This window comes from Talaromyces stipitatus, genomic scaffold (assembly GCF_000003125.1).
Source record: "Talaromyces stipitatus ATCC 10500 scf_1105507295527 genomic scaffold, whole genome shotgun sequence".
NCBI classification, from domain to species: Eukaryota; Fungi; Ascomycota; class Eurotiomycetes; order Eurotiales; family Trichocomaceae; genus Talaromyces; species Talaromyces stipitatus.
The window spans coordinates 3364409-3388388 of NW_002990114.1; the positions used below are offsets into that span (position 1 = coordinate 3364409).

At 45.8% G+C, this 23980-nt stretch overlaps 8 protein-coding genes across 8 annotated transcripts, besides 2 other annotated features; 4 read left to right on the top strand and 4 right to left on the bottom strand.

The window, feature by feature from the left end:
- Positions 1 to 444: 444 nt before the first annotated feature.
- TSTA_092720 (posttranscriptional regulation nuclease (Mkt1), putative) lies at positions 445 to 3092 on the bottom strand (the record flags this gene model as incomplete). The annotated part of the gene is made up of 9 exons (XM_002478944.1): positions 445 to 534; positions 592 to 784; positions 831 to 1068; positions 1117 to 1378; positions 1428 to 1514; positions 1571 to 2413; positions 2477 to 2574; positions 2636 to 3022; positions 3086 to 3092. 9 exons carry the CDS (start codon positions 3090 to 3092, stop codon positions 445 to 447), a joined length of 2205 nt encoding a protein of 734 aa, XP_002478989.1.
- An 850-nt stretch (positions 3093 to 3942) lies between these two features.
- On the top strand, positions 3943 to 5272 carry TSTA_092730 (oxidoreductase, 2OG-Fe(II) oxygenase family, putative; the record flags this gene model as incomplete). The annotated part of the gene is made up of 5 exons (XM_002478945.1): positions 3943 to 4104; positions 4156 to 4215; positions 4266 to 4319; positions 4416 to 4589; positions 4643 to 5272. 5 exons carry the CDS (start codon positions 3943 to 3945, stop codon positions 5270 to 5272), a joined length of 1080 nt encoding a protein of 359 aa, XP_002478990.1.
- Positions 5273 to 5803: 531 nt separating this feature from the next.
- Positions 5804 to 5828: a sequence feature (AT_rich).
- A 670-nt stretch (positions 5829 to 6498) lies between these two features.
- On the bottom strand, positions 6499 to 7838 carry TSTA_092740 (G protein complex beta subunit SfaD; the record flags this gene model as incomplete). The annotated part of the gene is made up of 4 exons (XM_002478946.1): positions 6499 to 6663; positions 6713 to 6802; positions 6855 to 7567; positions 7721 to 7838. 4 exons carry the CDS (start codon positions 7836 to 7838, stop codon positions 6499 to 6501), a joined length of 1086 nt encoding a protein of 361 aa, XP_002478991.1.
- Positions 7839 to 12904: 5066 nt separating this feature from the next.
- Positions 12905 to 14930, top strand: TSTA_092750 (MYND domain protein (SamB), putative; the record flags this gene model as incomplete). The annotated part of the gene is made up of 2 exons (XM_002478947.1): positions 12905 to 14661; positions 14693 to 14930. The coding sequence occupies 2 exons, from the start codon at positions 12905 to 12907 to the stop codon at positions 14928 to 14930; spliced, it is 1995 nt and encodes a 664-aa protein (XP_002478992.1).
- Positions 13499 to 13534: a microsatellite.
- Positions 14931 to 15631: 701 nt separating the features above from the next.
- Positions 15632 to 16807, top strand: TSTA_092760 (uncharacterized protein; the record flags this gene model as incomplete). Its single annotated transcript, XM_002478948.1, has 2 exons — positions 15632 to 15799; positions 15869 to 16807. The coding sequence occupies 2 exons, from the start codon at positions 15632 to 15634 to the stop codon at positions 16805 to 16807; spliced, it is 1107 nt and encodes a 368-aa protein (XP_002478993.1).
- Positions 16808 to 18782: 1975 nt separating this feature from the next.
- TSTA_092770 (phosducin, putative) lies at positions 18783 to 19725 on the top strand (the record flags this gene model as incomplete). The annotated part of the gene is made up of 2 exons (XM_002478949.1): positions 18783 to 19421; positions 19474 to 19725. 2 exons carry the CDS (start codon positions 18783 to 18785, stop codon positions 19723 to 19725), a joined length of 891 nt encoding a protein of 296 aa, XP_002478994.1.
- Positions 19726 to 20585: 860 nt separating this feature from the next.
- On the bottom strand, positions 20586 to 21619 carry TSTA_092780 (transcription initiation factor subunit (TAF30), putative; the record flags this gene model as incomplete). The annotated part of the gene is made up of 6 exons (XM_002478950.1): positions 20586 to 20674; positions 20750 to 20870; positions 20929 to 21069; positions 21123 to 21265; positions 21319 to 21473; positions 21573 to 21619. 6 exons carry the CDS (start codon positions 21617 to 21619, stop codon positions 20586 to 20588), a joined length of 696 nt encoding a protein of 231 aa, XP_002478995.1.
- A 1118-nt stretch (positions 21620 to 22737) lies between these two features.
- TSTA_092790 (Ran-specific GTPase-activating protein 1, putative) lies at positions 22738 to 23720 on the bottom strand (the record flags this gene model as incomplete). The annotated part of the gene is made up of 4 exons (XM_002478951.1): positions 22738 to 22811; positions 22864 to 22992; positions 23051 to 23309; positions 23451 to 23720. The coding sequence occupies 4 exons, from the start codon at positions 23718 to 23720 to the stop codon at positions 22738 to 22740; spliced, it is 732 nt and encodes a 243-aa protein (XP_002478996.1).
- Between the last annotated feature and the right edge of the window lie 260 nt (positions 23721 to 23980).

Genomic DNA, 23980 nt, shown 5'->3' on the forward strand with positions numbered 1-23980 from the left:
AACTTTTGGTCGGGTATCAAAAGAACTCAATGTTGTTGTTGTAGTTCGAAATAATTAAGGACAGCTGGAGTTTCCGCAACATTGCCTGTCCGTATTGCCACATATCCTAGTATGGTAATTACTAATGCTCTCGCCGCTTTAAGGTATTTATCAGCAAGTTTCATATTTCATTTCTCTCGTAGCACCACGAATAAGACTGTCATTTATTGGCTATGGCTTTGATCGTATCTAAATATGCAGCTGCATATATGATAATGATGGTATTCGACATACTCTGGACCAAGCAAGCCTGATCTGGTATATCAATTCTCTCACCTTTCCGTTCCGTCATTCACTATGCGTAATATTACGTTACGTAGCTATCATTGCTGCGATCATATCATGCCATACTAGTATCGAGGTGCCTCATCAAATGATTGGTGTGAAAAATGTTTGACTGCTCGCTCATCGATGACTAGCCAGCCATTTGTTGGCATCATCCCACACTTTAGGCGCCTTGAAGTCTTTGGGTGCGGTTTGGGAAGCCACATAAACCTTTCACATCAATTAGCTGGACATCAATGCATATACAACATACTGGATTCAACATACCGCATCCCATAGAGTAAAAGCGGCATCCAGATTCGCTTCGAAACTTTCACTGTGCTGGAACCATTCTTTGCCTTTAGCCCTAACCTCTTCACGAGTTTTAGGTGACGATGATTCCGGCTGGTAGAGCAGGTCATCAAGATAGGTCCGTACTGCAATACCAAGACCACAATCATTATCGTCGATAAACGGCAACCTAATACGTCAGTCATGAACAACCATGCTATAAAAGACAAACTCACTTGAAACTGATTGATGTCAGTCCTTCGCTGCTGATGCTTCGATCTACCTCGCCACTCAATAGCATCGAGGTGAGTACTACTTCAATCAGCTCCCGCAATGTCCGTCGGACAGCAGAAATCAAAGAGCGGAAAGATAAAAGCTGGCGACTGAGTGGTCCTGAGTAGCCAATAGGTTTGTGCTTTAGCTTTCCAATACATGCGACTCGCGAGATGAGGAGGTTGTAGGACTTGTCCTCGTCTGTAATCATTAGTACGGGTTTCGGAGGTCGAGATGTTTATAGCATACCTGAGCCTCGCATTGGACCACCCGAGTGGTGTGGGAACCAATTGCTGGTACCCAAAACTCCCATGCGCAGCATTTCAACAGCAGTAAGGACGTTTTCATAAGACTGAGAATCGACTGGTCCTTTAGCAGAGTCGAGTACCTTGATCGCTTCAGTAAAGCACTTTCCCCATTCTGTGAGCTCGTGCTTGCTATTCACGTAGCCCCGGAGCTGCAGGAACGCTAACAGAGTCTGATGGAGGATCTCGTCTTCCGATGATAGTGTCTTTTGAAATGAGCCAGTAAACGCAAAAAGTAGGTTGAGCAGCACTTACGACAGCTTCTTTAGTATAAAATGTCTTTGACACGAATTCCGAGTTCTTCAAGCTCCCGGCAGCAAATTTCAGCGATCCACGAGGGGTCTACACAAGTCAGCGTCATACCCAGAGAATATCATATCGATTGCCAAAATACTAACCTCAAGGGTGGCCAATTCACTGGGCAACTCTTTATGACTAATTCTCCAGCTTCTAATAGAATCTCTGACTGAGGGTAATGTTTTGAGGTTGATTGTTCGGGTGGAGTTCTCCTCATGCCAAAGTCGGACGTTGATGACCTTGGTCTGATAGAATCGATGAAGGCAGTTAGAGAGCAAGCCAACAGCTTGTTCGCGAATTGGCATGAGTGAATCACCGGCGAGACGACGATAAACTTCGGAGTCCTCAACGCCAAAGGGTAATGGTACAGTAAGCTGACCGGTGGTTAGATAGTTGGGAATGTTGGGACCCAAGACACCTCTAGAAATGTAATAGTAAAGTTCCTCCGGTAGACGCTGCCCAATTAGTTCATGTACGTCTGATGGAGCTGTTTCCGGATCCAAGGGACCGACTCGACCTTCGTTATCGGCAATCACATGATGCTTGATTGACATATAGGCTCGTTTATAGCGGTCAAGATACTGAAGATCCTGCACGCGGCGGTCCTCCTCGAACTGTGAACATAATGTAGTGGCATGGCGATTTGCGCCGTTGAAAATAGTCAATGCGTTAGAAACATTCCATGGCTTGCTGGGAAAAGTAGAATTCTCGAATGGAGGGAACGTGCGAAGATAGCGAGAGCCTAGCAGCAAGGCAAAGTCAAGGAATTGCTCGTTGGTGAGTCGACCGAGTTCCTCCTTGCAGTGTTCCTTGGATATCCAGAGGAATTGGCCAGCTTCGAGATCGAGTTTGAGGATGACTTTCTCAATGTCGAATAGAAGGACATCTGTGGATCCCCAGACAAAGTCAATGAAAGGTTTCGGAGTGCTCTCGAAATACTTGAGCTGCAATTGTAACGATCAGTCAGCCGAGACTCTTTCCATCAATTGGTAGCATAGTGGGTATACCTGGGCGGCAGCGCTATAAGGGGCTACGAAGAAATCGACACTATTTTCGAAGAGAATTCGTTGCAGGAATCGGTAGAACTCGACTGGTTCGGGGTTGCCTAATTCACGAAAGGTTCAGCTTTCCAATATGCATGGCCCGGTTGACAGTCAATCACTCACCAGCATTGCTAAACGCATCGACCACCTGATCAGCCTGCTGCTGATCATACAGTTCCCACGCTTGTTCAAAGGCACGCGCAGAATCGGCTCGTCTCGAATCGTTCCGTACACGGTTCTGCGAATCTTCGACACCGAATTGGAGACCGTCAAAGACGAAAAGAAGTCCAATCCCCAACTCCTTGAGCTCCATGAGCTCTCGCTCAATATTCGCTCTAAGCGCAAAGGGGAAACCGCCGAGGGCAATTAGGAGGGGTTCACGAGTGGATGGGTGGTGAAGGTGTTGGTGGAGGTAGTAGGTGGCATCAATGCCTATCACGGTTCCTTTCAGGCTGGATAGAGCGAGGGTGTATGCATGGCTGGTAGCCCAGTCATCTAGCGCACGAATGGCTGGTAATTGTTAGATATGATAGAGAACACTGTAAACTGGAGGAAATTGAATCTGGGACGTACGGGGCATGGCGACAATAGCTAGCGGCTGTCAAGTGCGTAATTTTCTAGAATGCGGGCGCCGCAGAGACGAGAGCTGCCCCCTTAGGTTTGAATGTGCACTGATCAGACGAGCTTGTCAAATAACCTGCCGAGCTGGGAGCAATGTATTCGCTCAGAGTAGGATGTAAGCGCGAATACGTGAGCTAAAATATTGTCGTTCTAGTCTTGATTGTTGATGAAGGAGCTAGGGACTTTAGGGTGAGACTTTATTGCAGTTGGACTGTTTGGGTAGGTGTAGGCCCACTCTTTGGAAAGGACGCTGTTGCGCTAGTCTGAACGAGGTTAGACAGATTTTCTATATTCAGACAGATCTTTATCTCCAACTTCACGTGATCTGATACTGTTCTTATTGAGTCTTTGAAGAATGGAATACTCCAAAATCAATTCACTGTTCTTAAGAGTCTTGCCCAGCTTGAGGGAGAACCGATGGTGTAGAGTATCCATTGACTCAGACCACAACTACCCACTCTCTCTCTCTCTCTCACTCAATCAATCAATGAGTCATCCCGATGACAATGGTAATCGGCACTGGTAGCCACTCATCTACTTAAGACGATAAGCGAGAAAAACAGATGAATACGGAGAGCTCCGAAGGACCCAGTAATCAGGTACATATGCCGCCAAGATTTTGAGAGACCGTTCTACCATCTGATCGAAATCAAAATTCCGTATCACTGATAGTCCCACTCTAATCTTCCCGGTTCCCCGCATACCTAGATACATAAGAGTCTTCTTCGTCTTTTGTTTTTCTCTTCTATAAAGTCTGCAGGAAATCATCCTAGAACTTGTATTACAGCATTGAGCCGGTGAATAACACAATGGCATCCCCGATCCAGCTCCCCATTATCGACATCTCGGATCCCCTCAATCCCGCCGTTGGGAAGGATATGCTCGATGCCGCAATCAAATATGGCTTTTTCTATGTCCATGGAAAGGGAAGTGACTTTTCGGCAGCTGAGGTTGATTCTACCTTTGATTTGGTAAGTGCCATACCGCCACAACATTGTACTTCTAGCTGATTAGGGCTACAGTCCAAGAAATTCTTTGCGCTGCCCAATGAGGAGAAAGAAAAGTGCCGTATTAGGACGGATGTATGTATAAGCTATATATTTTAGTCTGTACACCTGCTCACGTCATACAGAATCGAGGCTGGTCAGGAATGCACTCCGAAATTCTAGATCCGGAGCATCAAAGGGTATGTATTCGCCAAACACCTCACTTGAGCCATGCTAACAGACGAGCAGACTGGCGATTTCAAAGAGTATGAACCACCATGAGTTTATAATGATAGAACCAACTAAACGAAGAAAAAAGGGCTCTCAATTTCGGTGAATTCAAGAATGGAAAACTCCAACAACCACTTCCCCCAGCCCTTGAACCACACGAAGGTGATATCAAGCATTTCACAAACCTGTGCAACAAAACTGCTGCACGTGTGATGAGACTGCTCGCGCTTGGATTGGAGGTACGTTTCCCACCTTCACCTAGAGAAAAACAAATATGTAATCGTCACGACAGATCGATCCCGAATTCTTCGTAACCCGACACGACGCCTCTCGGGGCTCAACAGGCTGCATCCTACGCTTCCTCTACTACCCTTCCATCAACTCCCCGGCCTCGTCTAGCTACCAACACGACATTGACGTCCGCGCAGGCGCCCATTCAGACTACGGGACAATCACACTCCTATTCCAGCGTCCCGGACAGCCAGGTCTCGAAATCCTCACCGCAGACGGCAGCTGGGCTCCCGTCCCCGTATGGCCCGAAGCCGCAGCGGGGGGCATCAAAGACGATTTCCCACCTATACTGATTAATATAGGTGACATGCTCAGTTTCTGGACAAACGGATTACTCAAATCGACTATTCATCGAGTCGTATTCCCACTTGCGGAGCGTTCACCTGCAGGAACAGAAGCAGACACAAAACCGCAGGATAGGTATAGTGTTGTGTTTTTCTGTCATCCGCTTAATGATTGTAATCTTGTACCTCCTGTGCCGAGTCCATTGGTTGCTGCGGCCGGTGTGGAAGCTAGTCGAGTTGGATTTGGGGGTGGTGCTGGCTCGTTGAAGGAGAGAAGTTCGATGACTGCGAAGGAGTATTTGGATTTGAGATTGTCGGCGACGTATGGGGAGCGTGAGAAGGTTTAGTTTGTTTACACAGCGTTAAGAAAGGTTTCCGATGACTTAAATATAGCCCAGAAGATAAGAGAAAATAACCATTGTTCTAGAATAGCGCATCAAGGATATAGAACAAGAAGAATAGAAGATCACCACTATGAGACTCTGACAAGGTCATTCCAACCAGACAGCCAGGTTATTCCTTCCTGGCCGCCTGTCTGGCCGCCTATCCTGCTGCTCTAACCACTTCTTCCATCATCATCATCATCCTCCTCTCTTCCCAGACACACCTCTTATACTCTCAAAAAATCAATCAAATCAACATCTTGTTTTCCTCAATCACATACACCACACAAAATACAGTCCATCAGTTTCCTTGGAAACATATAAAAAAACTAAGAGAAAAAGATTTGCAAAGAACCAAAAAGAAAAAGAGAAATCAAGCAAGTCAGATCTTGCTTTTTTTTACATCCTTGAGATCGTTGCCAGAAAATAAAAGGGGTACGCTCAATTTCTCTCATTCGAGCAAATTGACCCGGGGAAAAAAAAAGTAAGCAATAGTAAAAAATAAAAATAAAAAAAATAAGAGGGGAATAGAATAGTCAACGTGGAGGCAAAAAAAAGATGAAGTATTTCGGAAATTGAGTATAACAGAAGAAAAGAAAAAAGCACCCATGTCTCGCTGCCAGGAGAAAAGCTGTCAAAAATCAAACATACACACAACACGCACAAAATAATACCATCGTAGCCGGATCTGGAAGCGTATGTTCGGCCATTCCACCTTCCCAAAAAGGGCATAGTATATAAATAAGAAGAGAAAAACACACAAGATCAAGGAAACGAGAAGGCAGAAAACGGCCAATGAGAGATGTCGCTGAAGGTAGGGGGACCATTAACGTTCAAAGTAGCATAAAATAAGGAATATGAGAAGAAAAAAAACACTCGGTCAACCCAGTGATAGCCCAACTGCAGTAGATCGTTTTGTATGGTAGCCAAGATATCCAAATTCAAGAGTATCCAATGCACACTTGTTTCGAACTTAACGGGTAGTGGATTTTCTTCATTATGCATGTGTCGCGGTAAAACGTATAAACTGTTGGCGGTCGAGGCGAGGTCCGAGGTCGAGAAAGGTATCGTACAGAAGACAGGCACACTGCTTTTGGCTCAAGTCATAACTATCGACGGGATCCTTCGATTTCAAAGTTGGACGGTTCAATTACCGGTTTACCAGGCCCAAACCTTGAGCTAGGAGAGTATTAGCAGGAGAGCATGATTGCCCGAACCCAAATATAACAACGCACCAGAGAATCCCATGATCCAGTGCACAAGCTGATACCGTCATTGCTAACGCCCAAGCAGCTGACGCGGTTTTCATGACCACTCAAAGACCCGACCTTGTCTCCACGAAGAACATCCCAAACCTAGAATTGATCAGCTACGCTGTATGTGAAATAAGACTTGAGTAAATACCTTGCACTCGAAATCATCATAACCAGCAAACAGAAGCCGTCCAGACACGGAAAAGGCGACCGATGTGATGCCGCAAAGGACTTGGTCGCTCTGTAGAAGCGATTAGCATTGGAAATGTCTCATCCAACAAAGGCTATATTACCTGATAGGTGTTGAGTTCGCGATCCGCGCGAATATCGAACAAGCGACAAGAAGTATCGTCGGAACCGGTACCAAAAGCATTTCCGTCTGGGAAGAATTGAATAGCGTTGATATCGGATTCGTGGCCGGCAAAAGTTTGCACAGCCTTGCCAGTACGGATATCCCACAATTTTGCAAACGCATCGCAAGCACCAGACACGAAAACGTTCTGGTTAGTAGGGTTGATGCTGATAGACATGACGTCGCCGAGGTGGTCGGCGAATTCGGTCACCTTAGACCCCGACTCGATATCCCACAACATACAGGTCATATCTCCAGACGAGGTGATAATGCGTCGGTCGTTAATGAAGCGGCAGCATGAGAGATAGCCCGAGTGACCGGACAATTCACGTGCGACACGGGTCGGACCTTCACGGGCGGAAAGGTTATAAATAGAGCAAATGTTGTCCAAACCACCGCAAGCGACGTAATTCCCGCTGGGAGCATACGCGCAGGTCATGACCCATGACGACCGTAGGGGGATGGCGTGCACCTTATTTGTTGTATAAGCGTCCCAAATAATAAGTTTTCCATCTTGCGAAGCCGATACGAGATGTCGTCGATCGGTAGACCAGTGCATGGCGTAAATCTTGGCCAGATGACCCTTGAGCGTTCGACGGGGTCTCATACCGATGCGCGGGAGAGGGTCGGTGTTATTCATTGCAACTTGTTGCACTAGATAGGCGATGAACGTTAGCATTGATCATTATACATACTGCTAGAATAGCGACGCATAAATGACAAGTCGTCGGACGGCGACAGCATGGTTGGAAAAAAAAAACCATCGTCCTTTCTTTCTGCAATGAATACAGAGGGTGAATCTCTTACATGTCGTGTCGGCAAGCTCATCCTTTCTGCGTTTGATCTTATCCTTCAAGCCCTCTGCTTCGCGTCTGGCCGCTGTTATTTTAGCCTGCATCTGCTCGCCGCTCATATCGGCCGCCATTGTGTCCAGTCAATAAAGCCCGAGGGCGATAGGAGGAGGGGGGGTGTGTGTTTCGTGAGGTGAAGAAAGAAAACAGAAGGGGGGAGCGAGAGAACGGAGAACGCAATTGACCACCACAAGGAAAACACGAATGGAACAGACGATGACAGCGATCCCCTATGGGTATGGACGTAAACGCAGCAGCAGACGTTCAAGGGACGAATGAGTGGAGGTGTGGTGTGGGATTTGATGGAGTGCGACGGAACGAGAGACAACAGGAGCAAAGAGCCAGTTGCCAGGATCAGTCAATCGAGCAATCAAATCAGTCAGCACTTGAAGAGCAGCGAAGACAGGAATTTGGGGGGGTGGGCGGCAGTGTCAGGGTGGAAATCGGGATGGGAGGAAGCAGTGACCCAGCAGGAGACTAGTAAGACTAGGGTCGCTTAGTGAGCGTGATCTGACCAATCACGGGCCGACGGCTGCTGGCGCCGACCGCGACTGGTTGGTTGAGGAGCCACTCAGCGCTCAGTATTCCTCGAAGAATGTACCATGTATTGTAATTACCATACGTGGATACGAGCTGTGTTTACCTCGCAAGTGTTTTAGTTGAGCGTGAAAAGCTAAATACCATACGGTATGTGTCAAGACAGCGCCTCGTGTAACTCGACTATCTACAATTCTACATCGATCGGTTTCGAGGATACGATATGACAACAGTGAAGAATATTTATATCAATTGACTATTGAATCTTTTATACAAGTCGATGTTCGCTTCTAGACTGTAAGCAGCTAAGAAAGGGGCCTGCCCGACGTTGGGATATTGGGTTTGGGGGTGGGCTCGACTAGTGATATTATTCTCCCTGATGGGGCGCAAATCTATCCATACGGAGTTGCACTCCGTTACCGTGGGTTGGTCAATATCAATAGGGGTCAACCTTGGAAACATGAATAGACCGTCATGAAACATACGACTCAGTATCTGCTTGATCGCGGTGTATTGCAGAATGATAAAAAGAGGTGACCATCTCGATAACCAAGTTCGCGATTTTAGCCATTGGCCCCATTGGTGAATAACAAAAGAAACAATGGACAGAATCTCTGAAAGATAAAATACAATATGTCACAATACAGACTAGTGCACATAATAAGAATAGCAATATCTTGCATAGATGGTCTGTGCAATAGAGACCACGACTAGTCTGTTTGCGGTTTAGTGTCCCCCAAATATCCCCACTAGCTACACGTCTATTGGTGCAGACTCCGGCCACTAGTAAAGTCTGGTTCAGGCCACCATTCCTGATCGGGAAATATTTGGCAGTCATTTTGTTCTAACTTCTTTGGCTGCATCTCACGATCCTACGCTGCCAATAGTCTTTGCCAATCGCCAAACCCTGGAAAAGTTGAATCCGGAGTACATGACGAACCGATACAATAGAAGACCTTCATTACGGCATTCTAGAATATTGCAGAAGGGGCAAGGAACATACAGTCTGTTATTGATATGTTAATGTCTTATGATTATTAATTACAGGGCAGTGGATATATCACGGACGGTTACATGATCCGATTGACTCGTCATCTTTGTTGCTCGTTACATTTAGTACTTGGCGCTGTTTTGCAACCTAATCATCAGCTTTACGTACTCCGTACTCGGTAATTTTCTCAAGATACTAGTTCTTCACTAACTAACTTGACGAATGCTCCAAGTGGCTTGCACCGTATCAGACCGAGAAACCTGATTCTAGAATCTGGAACGTTTCTAGAGTTAAGTTACCAACATCAGCCTCTTACATGAATCGCCTCACTTTGATACGTCCTTGCCAAGCCGGCAGGACGCCGTGGATCCTAGTTAGTGGCATGATCATATGTGTATCTCTGATTTACTTGCCCCAGGGTATTTCTCACGGCTCCAACACAATGATTCCCATGCCCATTGATTGCATCGTCTTCGCCGTCTGCGAACATGGTGAAACATCAGATTATTGTCCTCTTACGGACAATTCTCCGGCATTCTGGTACCATTGATCCCGGAGCACGATGTGACCCAGGCGGGCCTTTACGTGGTTATATATTAATTAAGTTAACTTAATTGTATTGTGGCCAATTATTAAGCATAACGGCTATGACGGAAGCACGCACATTTCTGAAGGATCAAAGATTGATTTTCAGGGACTCAGGGGTATTTTCTACAGGATCCTGTATCCGTGCAGACTTGCGGAAGTATGGAGACTTGACTGCATCGAATGTACTCCGTATATAGACCTAAAAGTTAGAATTGTCATTGACGGGACATGTCAATCCTCAGAATTACGATCTGCGACTGTTGTCTTTTGATTTGCCCTTTTCTCCGTAGTACATGTTAGTTGGTTTTATGATAGGACCTGTCGGATTAACGCCGTTGAAAAAAATTCCCCTTTTCAGCAGACTTTGAGAGAGTATAGCACCTGCATTATAGGGCGTAATATCGCGCGGCATATCTCATGTTCCGGTGTTCGTACGGAGTAGTTCGTACACTTCATGCTGCGGAGTAGTAGTGTCAAGAGATCTCAAATGACTATAAATATAGTTAAGTCGGTTCCAATGTTATGCAGAGGTAGAGTCCAGCCAACAACGTTATCGTTGTGAGTGCTTGTATTGACTACCATTGCTATACATTTTGCTGCAATGGAGTCAACTGTAGTATCTTACTTGGGACTATCAATAACAGATGCGAGTGACCTCAAGGTGTATTCAGTCACTGTGAATCGATGCGCTTGTTATAATTAGACCAACCCAGTAGTCCGGTACAGGTACATGCAGATTCCAGAGTAAACAGACTCCATTGTATTAATAGCCCAGGCAATCTTCACATGCAGCGCAGGTCCTAATAATAACACCTCAAACAAGATAACCAACCAATAACCTCCTCCACAGCGCCAGTCTCAGGTTGCGTCTATGCAGTCGAATGTCAGTCGAGGAGATGAAACAAAACAAAAATAAAACAAGCCAACATTGAAGGGGTCCGGAAGATCTGTTTATAGGCGAACGTATGTCAAGCATCTCGGGAGCCAGCCAGATCTAAAGGATAGCCGCCCGTTTCTAATCTTAGACACCACTAGACCAACCCTAATCACTGTACAGCCAGTCACATTGAAGATCTGGCTGCACCAAGAAGTGCTAGAGTAGATGGAAGATGGATTATATCCGAGAGGCGGGCTGGTTGTGTTTCCAGGGTTTGTTTTACGGAGTCCCACCCACCTATGATCTTGATCTGTGCATTGTTTTAGTTTTGGTTGGAGTCGATCTGCCGATATCTTACTTCTGTCATTTCAGACCATGTGTTTTGTTGCATTCATTGTAGGTCGGTGCTGTTAGAGTCATATTGCTTTTGTGGAATCCCATGTGAAACACTCCCGAAGTCGATATACGATGGTTGTAACTTCCCATAGCCATAAAGACCCTCATCCGATAGAGTAAACTGATCTCGTGGTCTCACCTTCCAAGGTGCTCATTTCATTATCTAAGATCGTCGTCCAGACTTGCCAACCAAGTACTTGCTGCAGGACTTGAGATGACTCGGAGTATGTGCTGATCTCACCCTGTCAGGTGAGATCCCACTGTAACGCATATCCATCCGCCATAGTCAAGGTATTGACCACCCGGAAAATGACATCAAGAAACCATTGACTTTAATGAATTTATCCCAGGTGACTCTGCAATATGCCTAAAGAGGAGAAGCCGTTGTTGTAGACAGATGAATTGAGGGGTATCTGTGCGGAGTAGTCGTACGTATTGTCGCGGATGGATGCACAAGATGTTTTGTGGTTGGTCAGTAGACGGCGGATTACAGTACCAAAACGATATCTGCTGACTCGTACTCTCAGACTCTCTGCTTTTGACGAGTTCTTGGTAGACGTGAATGGATAAAAATGCTGATATGGGAAGAATGTCAATTCAGCTTATTCAAGTAGCAGAGTACTCTATTTAGTATATATGGATATCTCTCCTTACTAGGTACAAAGGACTCTCGCTTTTTTTTTTTTTTTTGGCAAGCATCTAACAGCAGTGGTGTCCTATGATAGACCAAATAGAATAGTATACCTCCTATCCCATCAGCTAGATCACTCTAGACCCATTTACCTAGGTATAATTGTCTCTTTCATCCCTCAAGCGCAGCGAATCCAGACAACTTGTATGTGGTTATTGACTAGTCTGAAGATTCTATTATTAAAATGTGGCGACTCTAGGCCTGAGGCTACAGCCGACGGATTGGGCCATTCACAGTCTGTATCTGTATTGTGATCAGAATTAAAAAAGAAAGTGCATGGAAACTAGTTGTAGAGAGAATGGCCAACAGTAAATAGCAGACTGCATATAGATTAAATAAACTAGTTAAGTGACTGTGCTGGGCAGATTACTAAGGCACTCTCCTCCTGGTTTCATCGTGGCGGCCCGACTGTCGATTTCTATGCTCATTTACTTTCCTTCTCCTTTCCATAACCCTCTGCAAGACATCGCGAACAATCTCATTATTATTGACAAAAATTTTCTGCTCCCTTTTCTACTGTCTTATCAGCTGTGGAGGTGAAGCCACAGCGTAAGACAGCCGCCACCGAAGAACTCTCTGGTCGGTCCTGATCCGAAATTTGTTAATGTTACCCGTCCGAACCCCCTCCAACCACTTTCTTTAGTCGCCTTCGCCGACTCCGGTGCCAGTCAGTCAGTCCTTCTTCTCCTCTCTTTCATCCCATTTTCCTTCGTCCTCATCGACTTCCACAACCCCCATCAACCCAACAGATACTATCGACGTATCTCTAATGACTCATCTGCTTTTATTTGTTTCTTTTCCATAATAGCGCGTGTTTGACTTTCGGGTTCGCCTTTCTTCATCCCCTTGTTCATACCGTCTGGCATCTCATCGCAAATACCTCAGGGGCGGTGTGAATCATCTTGCAACACAACATTAAACGCTTTCTTCATCGGGTCGAGGTTCGAGCTATTAAATATCTGGCGCTATCGATCCAACCCATCCCTCATCATTCTTATCTCCTTGTCAATAATTCGGTTAAGCAATTTCGCTGGAGTAATCCTCGGCAACCCTCGCCACGATGAGGGAGGTCAACTTTAGCATCCCCAATGTCAATAAGGCATCCGTCAATATCACAACCACCTTATACGACCGACGAGCCTTGGATTGCACATCGACGCTGCCTCTGATCAATTCGCTAAACCACCTGGCGTATTTAACGACGTCCTCCGGTCGAATTCGAGATATACTCACCGTCGACGGCGGTATCGAGCGATTAGTATGCATACTCAAGGAGGGCCGCAGTGGTGATTTGATGGAAATGTGGAAATGGAGTCTTGCTTTTCAGTGTGTGGTGAATATTGGCGTACGAGGATCCGAAGCCGTGCGCACACGTGTTGTCGAAGCCGATGTCGTGCCTGTGATTGCTACTATCCTCGACAATTACATTCGAGTCGTGGACAAAGTACGCGCTCGTGCTGATGCTGATCGATCATCTTCATCGAGAATCGTGGGTTCGTCATCAAACTCTCATTATACTCGAGATCAGTCTTCATCCACAGCCACTGTCTTTGAACGTTCGGCAGCCATCGAACAACGGCCTTCGCGTCGACAAGCACCTCCACCTTCCATTCAGATTCCCCAGCCATTTAATCAAGACAATACCCATCCTCCTCATCATCATCACCATCACCGACATCATCACCATCACAATAATAGTAATAATAATGAACATCAAGCCTCCAACGCCGAGCTCACCCCATTCCACCAGCCTGCTTTGACATCTCCACCTGAACGAACCACCTTTGGCCGTGACGTTCTTAATCCTCGATCTCATGATCTTCGATACCAACAGAGTCAACAAGATATTCGACAGATGCAACCCCTAGCTACAGCTGTTCCTACAATGGACACTACTGATGGAGTCCACCATCGGCCCGTTCAGCATACCCTCCGTCTTCCCAGCATGCATCTGTCGAGCCCGCGTACTGCTGGTCTCGTTTCTCAACCCGATTCACCTACAACGCCCAGCGGTCCAGTGCAAGCTCGCAGCGTACCACAGCCTGCTGTTCAGATCGTGCGACCGACGCTCCGCCATCTTCAGTCTGCCTCTGGTGACTCGGACGATGCCAATGGAGAGGATTCACCAATGGCTGATGAGGGCCCGGCCGGCGTTGTCTCAGAGCCCATTGTCGGTGTCCAAAATTCGATGGAGATTGACAATGTTGACGGCGATGAGTCAATGCTGGAAAACAACGAGTCTCGTGGCCTCACTATGGCTGATCCATCACGGAATCAAGATACCGAAACGTTCAATATTACTCATCGGTCTGCTGTAGATGGCAGTCTCGTTAACAATACAAACACACAGACCGCCGGTGCGCTAGGCTTCTCTCCGACAGCCGGGCCAGCGAACGCAAATTCTCCCGTTATGAACGTCCTCAACCACAGTCCTTACTCTACGTTTCTTCGCAACCACAATTCTCCATTGGGTGTTCTGAAGGGCATGCCCCGGGACGAAGACGTTCTCATGGCCTTGCAACTCCTTGCTTACGTTTCCAAATATTGCAACCTCCGAAGCTATTTCCAAAATACTCATCTGGTTCCTAAGCTCAAGATTGGCCGGGAATTGGACCTGTTGGACGAGCCGAACAAGACATTCTTAACTGGCGATCGAGCAGACGATGAATTAATGTCCGATGTCAAGAACGACGAAGGCAAAACCCGTGCTGACGATGAGGAAGAAGAGGAGTATTTACTTCCTGACAATCTCAATATCTTTCCGTTAGTAGAGAAGTTCACCGTGCGACATCACTCGAAGGATATGCAATACTGGGCGTGTGTTGTCATGAGAAATTTGTGTCGCAAGGATGAGTCTCGCGGAGGAATTCGTCAATGTGCTCATTTTGAATGTGGAAAATGGGAAGACTACCAGCGACAATTTGCAAAATGTCGACGTTGTCGTCGGACCAAGTACTGCAGCAAAGAATGTCAAAAAGCCGCCTGGATCTGGCATCGGCATTGGTGTCACACCTCACCATAGTCCCGGTACTGCCCATTTGCTTGACTTTAATGATTCTCCGCATGTCCCGTCAAATTGCATCTAATTCTGATCTCCTGGCTCAGTCCAGGTTTGCATAGCGACATATTCCCATGACCTGAATCATTTGGTTTGTTACTTTGTTTTCTTTCTGGCAAGGAGGGTGGATGCGTGCGGTAGTTATGAGGCATAACGGATTACCATTACAGGTTTTGGTTGCGGCTATCTTCTTTTTCTTCCTCTCTCCTCAACCTGCTGGGTTCATGGGATCCTAAACGGCGTTTGTATTTCGAAATATCAGATACCTCATCTGTTTCTATTTATGGTTTTTCTGTTTCCATCATTTCTCTTGCTGAGTTTTTTATTCCTCGCATTACCATGATCGATCACAGTCACTGATACTGATACCAATTTGGTTTTTGTTTTTGGTGTGTCTGCACCATTCATTGCCTTGCAAAGTTTCTAGATATCATGTCATACATTCATCCCATAGCACGAAATTTGTCTGTGTCGTTTATACATATTCTCGTGTGTTTTATATGTTTATTCAGTTAGTTCATAGTCCGTCGCAGCGACGGACTAAATGCTATCGAGTTTTCCACATAATTGCTTCCCCGTAAGAGAAATATCAGCTCCCTAGAAGAATGTGGGTGGAGCAAGAAGTAACGAATCAAATGACTCGAGTAAGCTTTTACCCCAGAGTCTACCTGACATCATCTGTACCTTCTTCACTCCTCAGATATAAACATATACACCAGACAGAGCAGAATGAATTGGGATACACTATGGTTCAACATCGCTACATTTATCTGCGGCGTATTCATCCTCGACTACGGCGCCGACAAGTTCATTGACCACACTGTCATTGTCGGTCGTCGGTTGGGTATTTCCCAAACACTAATTGCTCTATTAACGATTGGCGCCGAATATGAGGAGGTACGCTATTCCCCTAAGCTCATGCACCAATCTTTATGTGTGTCTGAATATACTAACTCAGAACGAAAGCTCGCGGTAGTCATCGCCGCAATTCTACAACATCGCTCTCCCCTAGCACTCGGCAACATAATAGGATCAAGCATTTCCAACATCCTCGGCGCATTTTCGCTTGGACTGCTGTTCCATTCTGGACCGGTAATAGAAGTCTCGAGATTCGATGCTGCGGCCAAGATATACACGGCGTTGTTATTTGCCATTACGACTGGTGTGGTTGGAGTCATCTATTTTCATCTTTTGACATGGGTTACGGGGGTTGTTTTGATTGTGGTGTTTGGGGTGTATATTGTATCCATTGCATATGCTATATATCGTGGCATCAGTGTTTTGGCGCCGGACAGTAATGATGAGAGCGAGAGTGATAGCGACAGTGGCATCGGCGACGCCACCATACCATCAGAAATCTCACCTCTTCTCTCTCCTACCAGCAACAGTGCAGCCCATGAAATAGTCCAAGAACCAACCACAAGGCCAAAACGCCCCCGATCTCTCACCTACCACATCACTCACCTCCTAATCGGACTCATCTCACTGTCTTTATCAGGCTACATCCTCTCGCACAGCGCCAGCTCAATCGCCGACTCACTAAACCTCTCTGGCACACTCGTCGGTATTACCATTCTCTCCTTCGCGACTACACTACCCGAGAAATTGATCGCGGTACTTAGTGGGACGCGCGGTCATGGATCTATTATGGTCGCAAGTACGGCGGGGAGTAATATCTTTTTACTTACTTTGTGTCTTGGCGTTGTTGCCATCACCGCTGATATGTCTTCAAATAAGATTGATGGTGGGAATAGAGTGGCCATGTTTGAGTTGGGGGTTGCTTGGGTTTCTTCGGCGGTGCTTTTGTTGATTGTCGGGTTGGGACTTGGGAGAGTGGCTGGTGTTGGGTTGCTTGCGGCTTATGTGGGGTTTTTGGTGCTGGAGTTTACTATCTATAGGAGATGATTTGTTTCATGGTTGGATTAAATTTGGATAATTGATGTTGTGTCTGCGACGGAGAGCTTCAGTTTCTCCTGACGTGTTTCGAACTTGAAACTGTAGGATGAGTGTGAGTGGTACGTCACTGCTGATGTTGGAGGTTGTGAGTATGAGAATCCATATAAGCCTTTGCATGCCTCGTGAGCTGATAAACTCCACCTGCAACATCTTCAGAAACATACATGGATTTGGATATATAGCTCCCATAAGGCTAGGTCGAATACACGTCATTCGGGAACAGCTAAGGTTGAATGAAACATTATAGATTCAACAGAGACATGCCGATGTTGATGAATGGTCTCTTGTAACTACTCAGAAAAAAGGATCTTCTGAATTTCTCATTAAGGCAAATAAAGATATACTCAAGGATGGAGGCGGCATGGATTTGGCATGAAATATTGAGAAAGCAGGACATCCACGAGGCTTAGCAATAACATTGAAAGTATAATTATCGCGACAACAAAGCAATACAATCCATTTCTCATACTCCGGACTCAGCCGAGATGGCGCTGCATGGAATTTCCAGAACGCAGCATGAACCATGGACGCAGCAGAGCCATGTGTTCTAACCGAGGCTAGAAGCTTTCAAATGTTCTTCGCGTCTTCTAGCGTGGGGGTGATGACAGCGAATCAGATTGTGCAATCAGAATCCTTGTGTGAGATCTGCAGGCCTGAAACGCGCCAAAATAGCCTTACGACCAGCCAGTTTGACTACGTACTTCTACGTTCTCATTTAGAGAATACACTCCGTACTCCGCGCACAGTACAGGAACGGAATTTTCTTTTCTTTTTCTGTTGTTTCTCATCCCTAGAATACATCATGCAATCCCCCATATCATTGGCCTCTTCGCATTATACTTACGATCCAATGATTCCCATTAATAAAGCGCCAACTCTCCATCCGAAGCTTCTCGTGACGAAATTGGGCCTTAAGGCTTATGCTGACAATAGTCAAAGCAAGTCGCATAAATGAAACAATCGATGCAGCACGTGTTGTTTTCATGCTGCCACGTAGATAGTCTTATATTTATCTGATCTATAGCTACTCCTTACGGAGGAGTATATCGAGAGATTCGATGCGGAAAATTTCACATCTACGTTTTACGTAGTTCCACTATGAAGTGATTAATCGATTGGAAAGTAATCACATGCAGAGACGGTCTTCATTCCTAATCTCATAACCAAGTACGCTCTCGCTACATAACTCTGAACACATCGAGTTCACCGTAATATATGATCGACTAGCCCAAGTATCTTATTCGTAGCTCAAGCCGGGGTTTGACCTTGAATTCCGCCGATCGACTCTGCCTTTGACTCAGATAAACTCTATATTCATTGATTCAGGCTAGCGTGGCGAACGTATCTGTCTTTTCGATGATTTGATACGCACTAATTTCCTGGGCCTTGTTTGATGCTAACTCACGTGGCTCAAGTCTGTTGAGCTGGGTTAATGAGGAACCTGAGGATTGACTGAAAGTGGAAAACATGTTATTTATGGTCTTGTTTAGGATGATTCTGAAACAATCCATCTTAAACCAGGGATCCCTGGAGGGCAGAGTCAAGCTGATCCGCAAACTCATAGCCACGTTTCGGATCCTTGTCAAAGTACGTATCTTCAAGGCTGATTATTCTTGATGTAACCAATTGAGAAAAAAGAAAAGAAAAAGAAAGAGGAAAACTTTCTAAAAAAGTCTAAACGTATGAACCTCATTTGTCAATTGTGAAGAAAAAAGGAACGTAAAGTCGGTTCATCCAACCGCAGGGCATCCCGCAATTCGTTGGCTGACCCGTAACTCGTGACTGTGACTCTCCCGAATCACGGAGTAAACTCGTTCTCATCCTTTTCCCACCCCAATCATCAGTTCATACACACTAGTCACTCTTACAAAAAGGCTTGCCCCCGTCCTCGTTGATCTTCTCCCTTCTTTTTCCCTCTTTCAATATGTCCTCTGCACAAGACGAATTCGATCGCCTTATCCAGGCTAATAGAGATTCATCCCGCACTCACCCCGAAGACCGTGATCAGTCTGACAACGATTCTTCCCCCGCCGAAGAACACAACCACTCCGCAGTAGCAGACGATCACTACGAACTATCAGACGCCGATTCCGACTACGGCGATCACGTAAAGAGAGATAACGACGCAATGGTCTCTCGAACAGCTACGTATACCGTCCCCACGACGGTGTTTGAAGCCAACACCGGGCCCAAGGGTGTCATTGCAGATGCGCAATCATTTGAGCGGGCACGGAAAAAGTCCTTTCGCAGGACACTGCTTAGTGCCGCGGGTCTAGAGTCGCATTCGAGATTGTTCGGAGTGAGCAATAATATTACCTCGCAACAACAACAACAACCTATTCAAACGGCGTCGAGTAGTCCCCCGAGTGACGAGGATGAGGAGTTTATGCGTCGCTGGCGTGAATCGCGGCTTCAGGAATTGCAGGAACGGAGTCAGCGGAGACCTAGTCCCTCGAAGCGGGTTTATGGGAGGGTTGATACGGTGGATGCGGAGGGGTATTTGAATGCCATTGAGCGAGTCGCATCGGATACTGTGGTTGTGGTCTGCATTTATGATCCTGAGGTATGTGTCTCTCAATCTTTATGATAGGGATATGTCCTAAGAATGAATATAGTCATCCGTCAGTAGCCAGGTCGAAGACGCCATTGAAGTTGTCGCGCGCAAACAGAGCACTACGCGCTTCGTTAAACTTCACCATGAAATTGCTGAAATGAGCCATATTGAAGCCCCGGCTTTACTAGCTTACAAGGCCGGTGATGTCATTTGCACGCTGGTCGATATTCCGCGACAGATTCCCCGTGGAGGCGAGATCAGCGCGAATAGCATTGAAGATTTATTCAAACAGTACGTTACCTCCTTCTGTTAACATACACAAGACAGAAGACTAATGAGCGATTCCACAGGAACCGGATTTTTTAAACTGTTCAAACTTCATTCCTGTTTATTACCAAGACGTAACCAAAATGCCCTCACGAACCCTCTAATACCATATCACGCCATATAAAATCGCAGTTGATGCCAGTTCATCTCGAAAATACGACCCCTTTTTGTTGACAGATTACAGCTGGCCTGTCAATCTCACTATTGCATCTTTTCATTTCTTTTGCGCTATATTCCATTTTACCATTAACCTTTTTAATCCTTGCTGGACCCTGTCATGCCCTTTTGACTTGTTGAGATATCCCATCTTTTCTTTTTCTTTTCCTTGGATTTGGTTGCTTGGGGCTTAAAACAAGGAATGCATACATATTGATGGTTTGGTGTTCTTGTTGCTCAATGTACGATAGGTTTATATGTAATTCTAGTAGTCATGCTACATGCCAAAAGTATCATTGCCCTCTACCTTTCTCTATATCTATCAATAGCTTCGGAAAGAAACTGCACTTACTAGCTAATTACGCGAATTTTATACACATACAGGCCACCTCATGAATCGAGTGGAGTCAAACTGTCTTTGAGAAAAGAGCAAATGTAAAGAAAAGAAAAAAGTTCATCCATTGATCTCATTGCGCTAAAACCGTTGCATCCATTATCTGGAGAGGGAATAAAGTATTCGGAGTGGGAATGTTTTTGGGGAAAAGGAATGGGAGAGATACTGAGAGACACATGCAACACCTGGAATAAGCAAATAGGAAAGCAAAGAAAATTGAAGATTAAGCCATTCGTTCGTATTGTCTAGTCTTTAGCAAGTAAAGAGACGAGACAAGATGTTGAAATCTAGGTTTTCTAGACAACACCACGCTGCTGCACAAAGTCCCAGAGCATTTTGATGAGGGCATCTGGCAATGTGTACAGATCCACTTGGAATTCGCCCTCTGTTGTTGTCAAAGTATACTGTTAGTTTAACACATTTATATAAGGATAAGAAAAAATATTGAGAAGAGACGTACGCTCGACATCGTTGACTATATACGAGTTCAGCGCTTTGTTGTCGTGGACCATCTGGACAACTTGCAAGAGATCGTCTTCCCCAAGTTTCTGAAGCCCGTCTGCGAGTTTGTCCATGTCGACCTGTACACCAGCAGTTAGTAAATGAATCAGTCGTATAGATTAGATGCTCGAAACGAACAGTCTTTTCAGTCTTCTTCTTTTTCTTCACGCTCTCCTCGCCAGTTGCGCCGCGCTTCCCCTTGACGCCATTCTCATCACCAGGTACGGGACCGGATTCGCGTAATTTCTCAAGCAAAGCTGCCTTGGGATGTTTGAAAGTCTAACCTCGTCAGAAAGAAACGTTCTCTGTCCTCTGTCTATTTCAAAACATACGATTGTGTGCTTCGACTCGTATCGAGACTGCTGAAAGTTGAGATCGTGGTTTATCGTATGCTCCTTATCGGCGTATAGACCAATCTGCATATCGAATTCACCCCATCCTTCTTCCTGGATACGAAATGGGGGATTTTTGACAGCTTTTGCCAGAGCGTTAGCCTGGGACAAAGAAGAAAGAAAGATAAAGTCGCACTCTGATTTGCGCGGTCACCAAAACTGGGATGGAGACGGTAGATCACTTTGTCAAATAAGGTCGCAGGTAGTTCCTCGCCATGTTCACCCAAGAGATAAATCTCAATGGACCATGATCGGAGAGGGAATCCTTCCACACCGGAATCTCGACCCTGGCTGTATTATTCGATCGAATTAGCTTTTTCGATAGGAGGGAGGCGTGTTTGATAGAGGAGAAAACGGCGACGAGTATGAAAGGAATCCCTGAGGACATACATAACGCTCTGTTCCGTCACGAGCTTGACTGTACGCTTGACCTGCATGTGTTGAACGAGGAATTAGCTTCAGGCATGTTGAAAGTGAAATGGACATAAAGAAAGATCCAGGGACACATGATAAAGAGTAAAATCAACTGATAGGACAAGTCTCATGGTATATGAAGAGTTACCAATGTGAGTCAAATAAAGTGCTGGCCCGGACCCTGTATGACAGCAAGGACCATAGGCTATTGGGGTGCGCAGATGTATATGCAGCTTATTGAAGCTTAAGCCTTTCATGATCAAATAGAATCACTTACATCAGGCATCTTGGAAAGCAGTCAGAGCAGTTGCTCAAGTGTGGATTGCGGGAAAGATGTCAAGCTATTGCAATTTGCAGCTTCGTGGAGAGAAGAATAAATGTGCTTTAATGCTGCTGGTTCCACTGAATTTTCACAGGGACCACAGTAGGAAAGGAAATTCAAGAAGGAATTTGTTAATGCTCTCCATGCAAAAAGCAATACAGAGCAGATTGAGAGAGTGAGTGAATCAAAGATGAATCTGTTTTGTGACAGACGCGCGCAAGATGTCGGAGATGGAGATGAAGCCGACCCAGGTCAAAAATAGCTTAGCTTGAGAATCGTTTGGTGGGGTTGGATGCCTCCAATCAGCGCCTGGCTTTCCCCTCAGTTTGTTTCTTAAATTTGATAGCTCAGGCACTGCAGGTAGAAATATAGAGATTCAAGGTTTTACTATTCAATTACACTGCTCAAGCAATCTAAGCAAGAATATGTGCATTGTGCATTGCGTTTCTGCGTGTTTGTTGTGTATATCATGATATCCTGAAGCTTGATGCTCTAACCTATTCTACCACAGCCATCACGATGCCACCAACAGTCAAGATCCCTTGCCGTCGGTTATATCCTATGTCATCGTCACCATCATTAGTGTCGTCCACGGTATCATTCATTCGCACCGAAGCATTGGTGTGTATAACGTAAACAAGAAAAGGGGAGGGAAAGGAAGGTGAATCGATAATCGGGGAGGGTGAAGAAAAGTCAATCGCGAGTGTGTTTGGGAAGATAGGGGAATTCGGGGGTTGGGGCGCAGACAAAGGACAGAGAATATCAGAAATATTCGAGTGTCGACTGCGTATTATCGATGGCCAAATTGCTGATTGTAATTTAAGCCTCTGCAGAGAACAGCTTCTCGTTCTCTTGCTGAGCCTTGATGAAGGCATCCTTAAAGAGATTGGCATCTGTAATCAAGTGTTAGTTCCGCATCTTGAATGCAATACGAGTTTAACTTACTCTCGCTGTTGGCAAAACGGATAGCAAGGGTCTGAGCCTCGGGCTCACCCTCACTGACATCAGCAGCGGCGTTCCAAACCCAGCTACGATCACTGCCAACGTTGGGAGACAATTTCATATCGGGGACAACTAAAACAACTAGTCAGCGCTGTCACGAATAAAAAACTGGCTTGAGGGCGAAACATACTGTAGTGGTTTGCGCAGACCTTCAGCGTCTTATCTCGGCGCATGACCAAGCGAGTCTTATGGTTCTCCTTGTGCTTCAAAAGTCGAACATCGCCGGTACCACGTTCCTTCCACTCACGAGACTCGCGGTCGAACTTGAAAAGCTTTGCACGCATCTTAAAGACTTGTTCCTCCAACTCTTCGTTTGTCTTGGTCTCGACTTTTTCGGTGAGGTGAATGACGGGCTCGAAGTGGACTTCGGGAGATTCAACCTCCTCTTCCTACACAGCAGAATGTTAGACGGCCATATCAAGAAAAATTAAAAACGATACCCCGCACTCAGCCCTAAATCTTCAGGGCATGCCGTGGACGGAAACATAAATGACAGAGCCGTATCGAGCTCGTAGGAATATCTTGCTTACCTCCTCGCCTTCGGCCTTTTGAGCCTTTGATGATCCAGATGGCTCATCGACATCGTCGGCCTCTTCCTTCTTCTCCTTTTTGGGGCCGCCACCGAACATGGAGAAAACACTATCAGTAGTCTTGGAGGCAGCGTTAACGGAAGCATCGGTAGCCTTCTCAGTAACCGACTTCTCTTCTCCCTCGGTCTTTTCGACGGCAGGAGCAGGTGTGGTTTCCTCCGTCGAGGTGGTGGTGGTGGGGTCGGGTTTGGTCTCGGTGGTGTCAGCCATTTTGTTGTTTTGTAAGTAATTCGTGTATTGGTCTATTATATGAACGATAAAAAAAGAGTGGTATCCTTGTTCTGGTTGAATAACAAGAATAAGATAGGATATGTGATGGAAGTTGTCGTTAAGGAAATTTTTTGTGAAAAGGAGTTTGGTTGTTTTGGTTGTTTTCCCCCGCCGCATGGACACCGCCCGCATTTTTTGCCGCTTGTATGCTTAAATACGTCTATGTATTATAAACCTGGATCTCAGTGGTCAAAACGTTT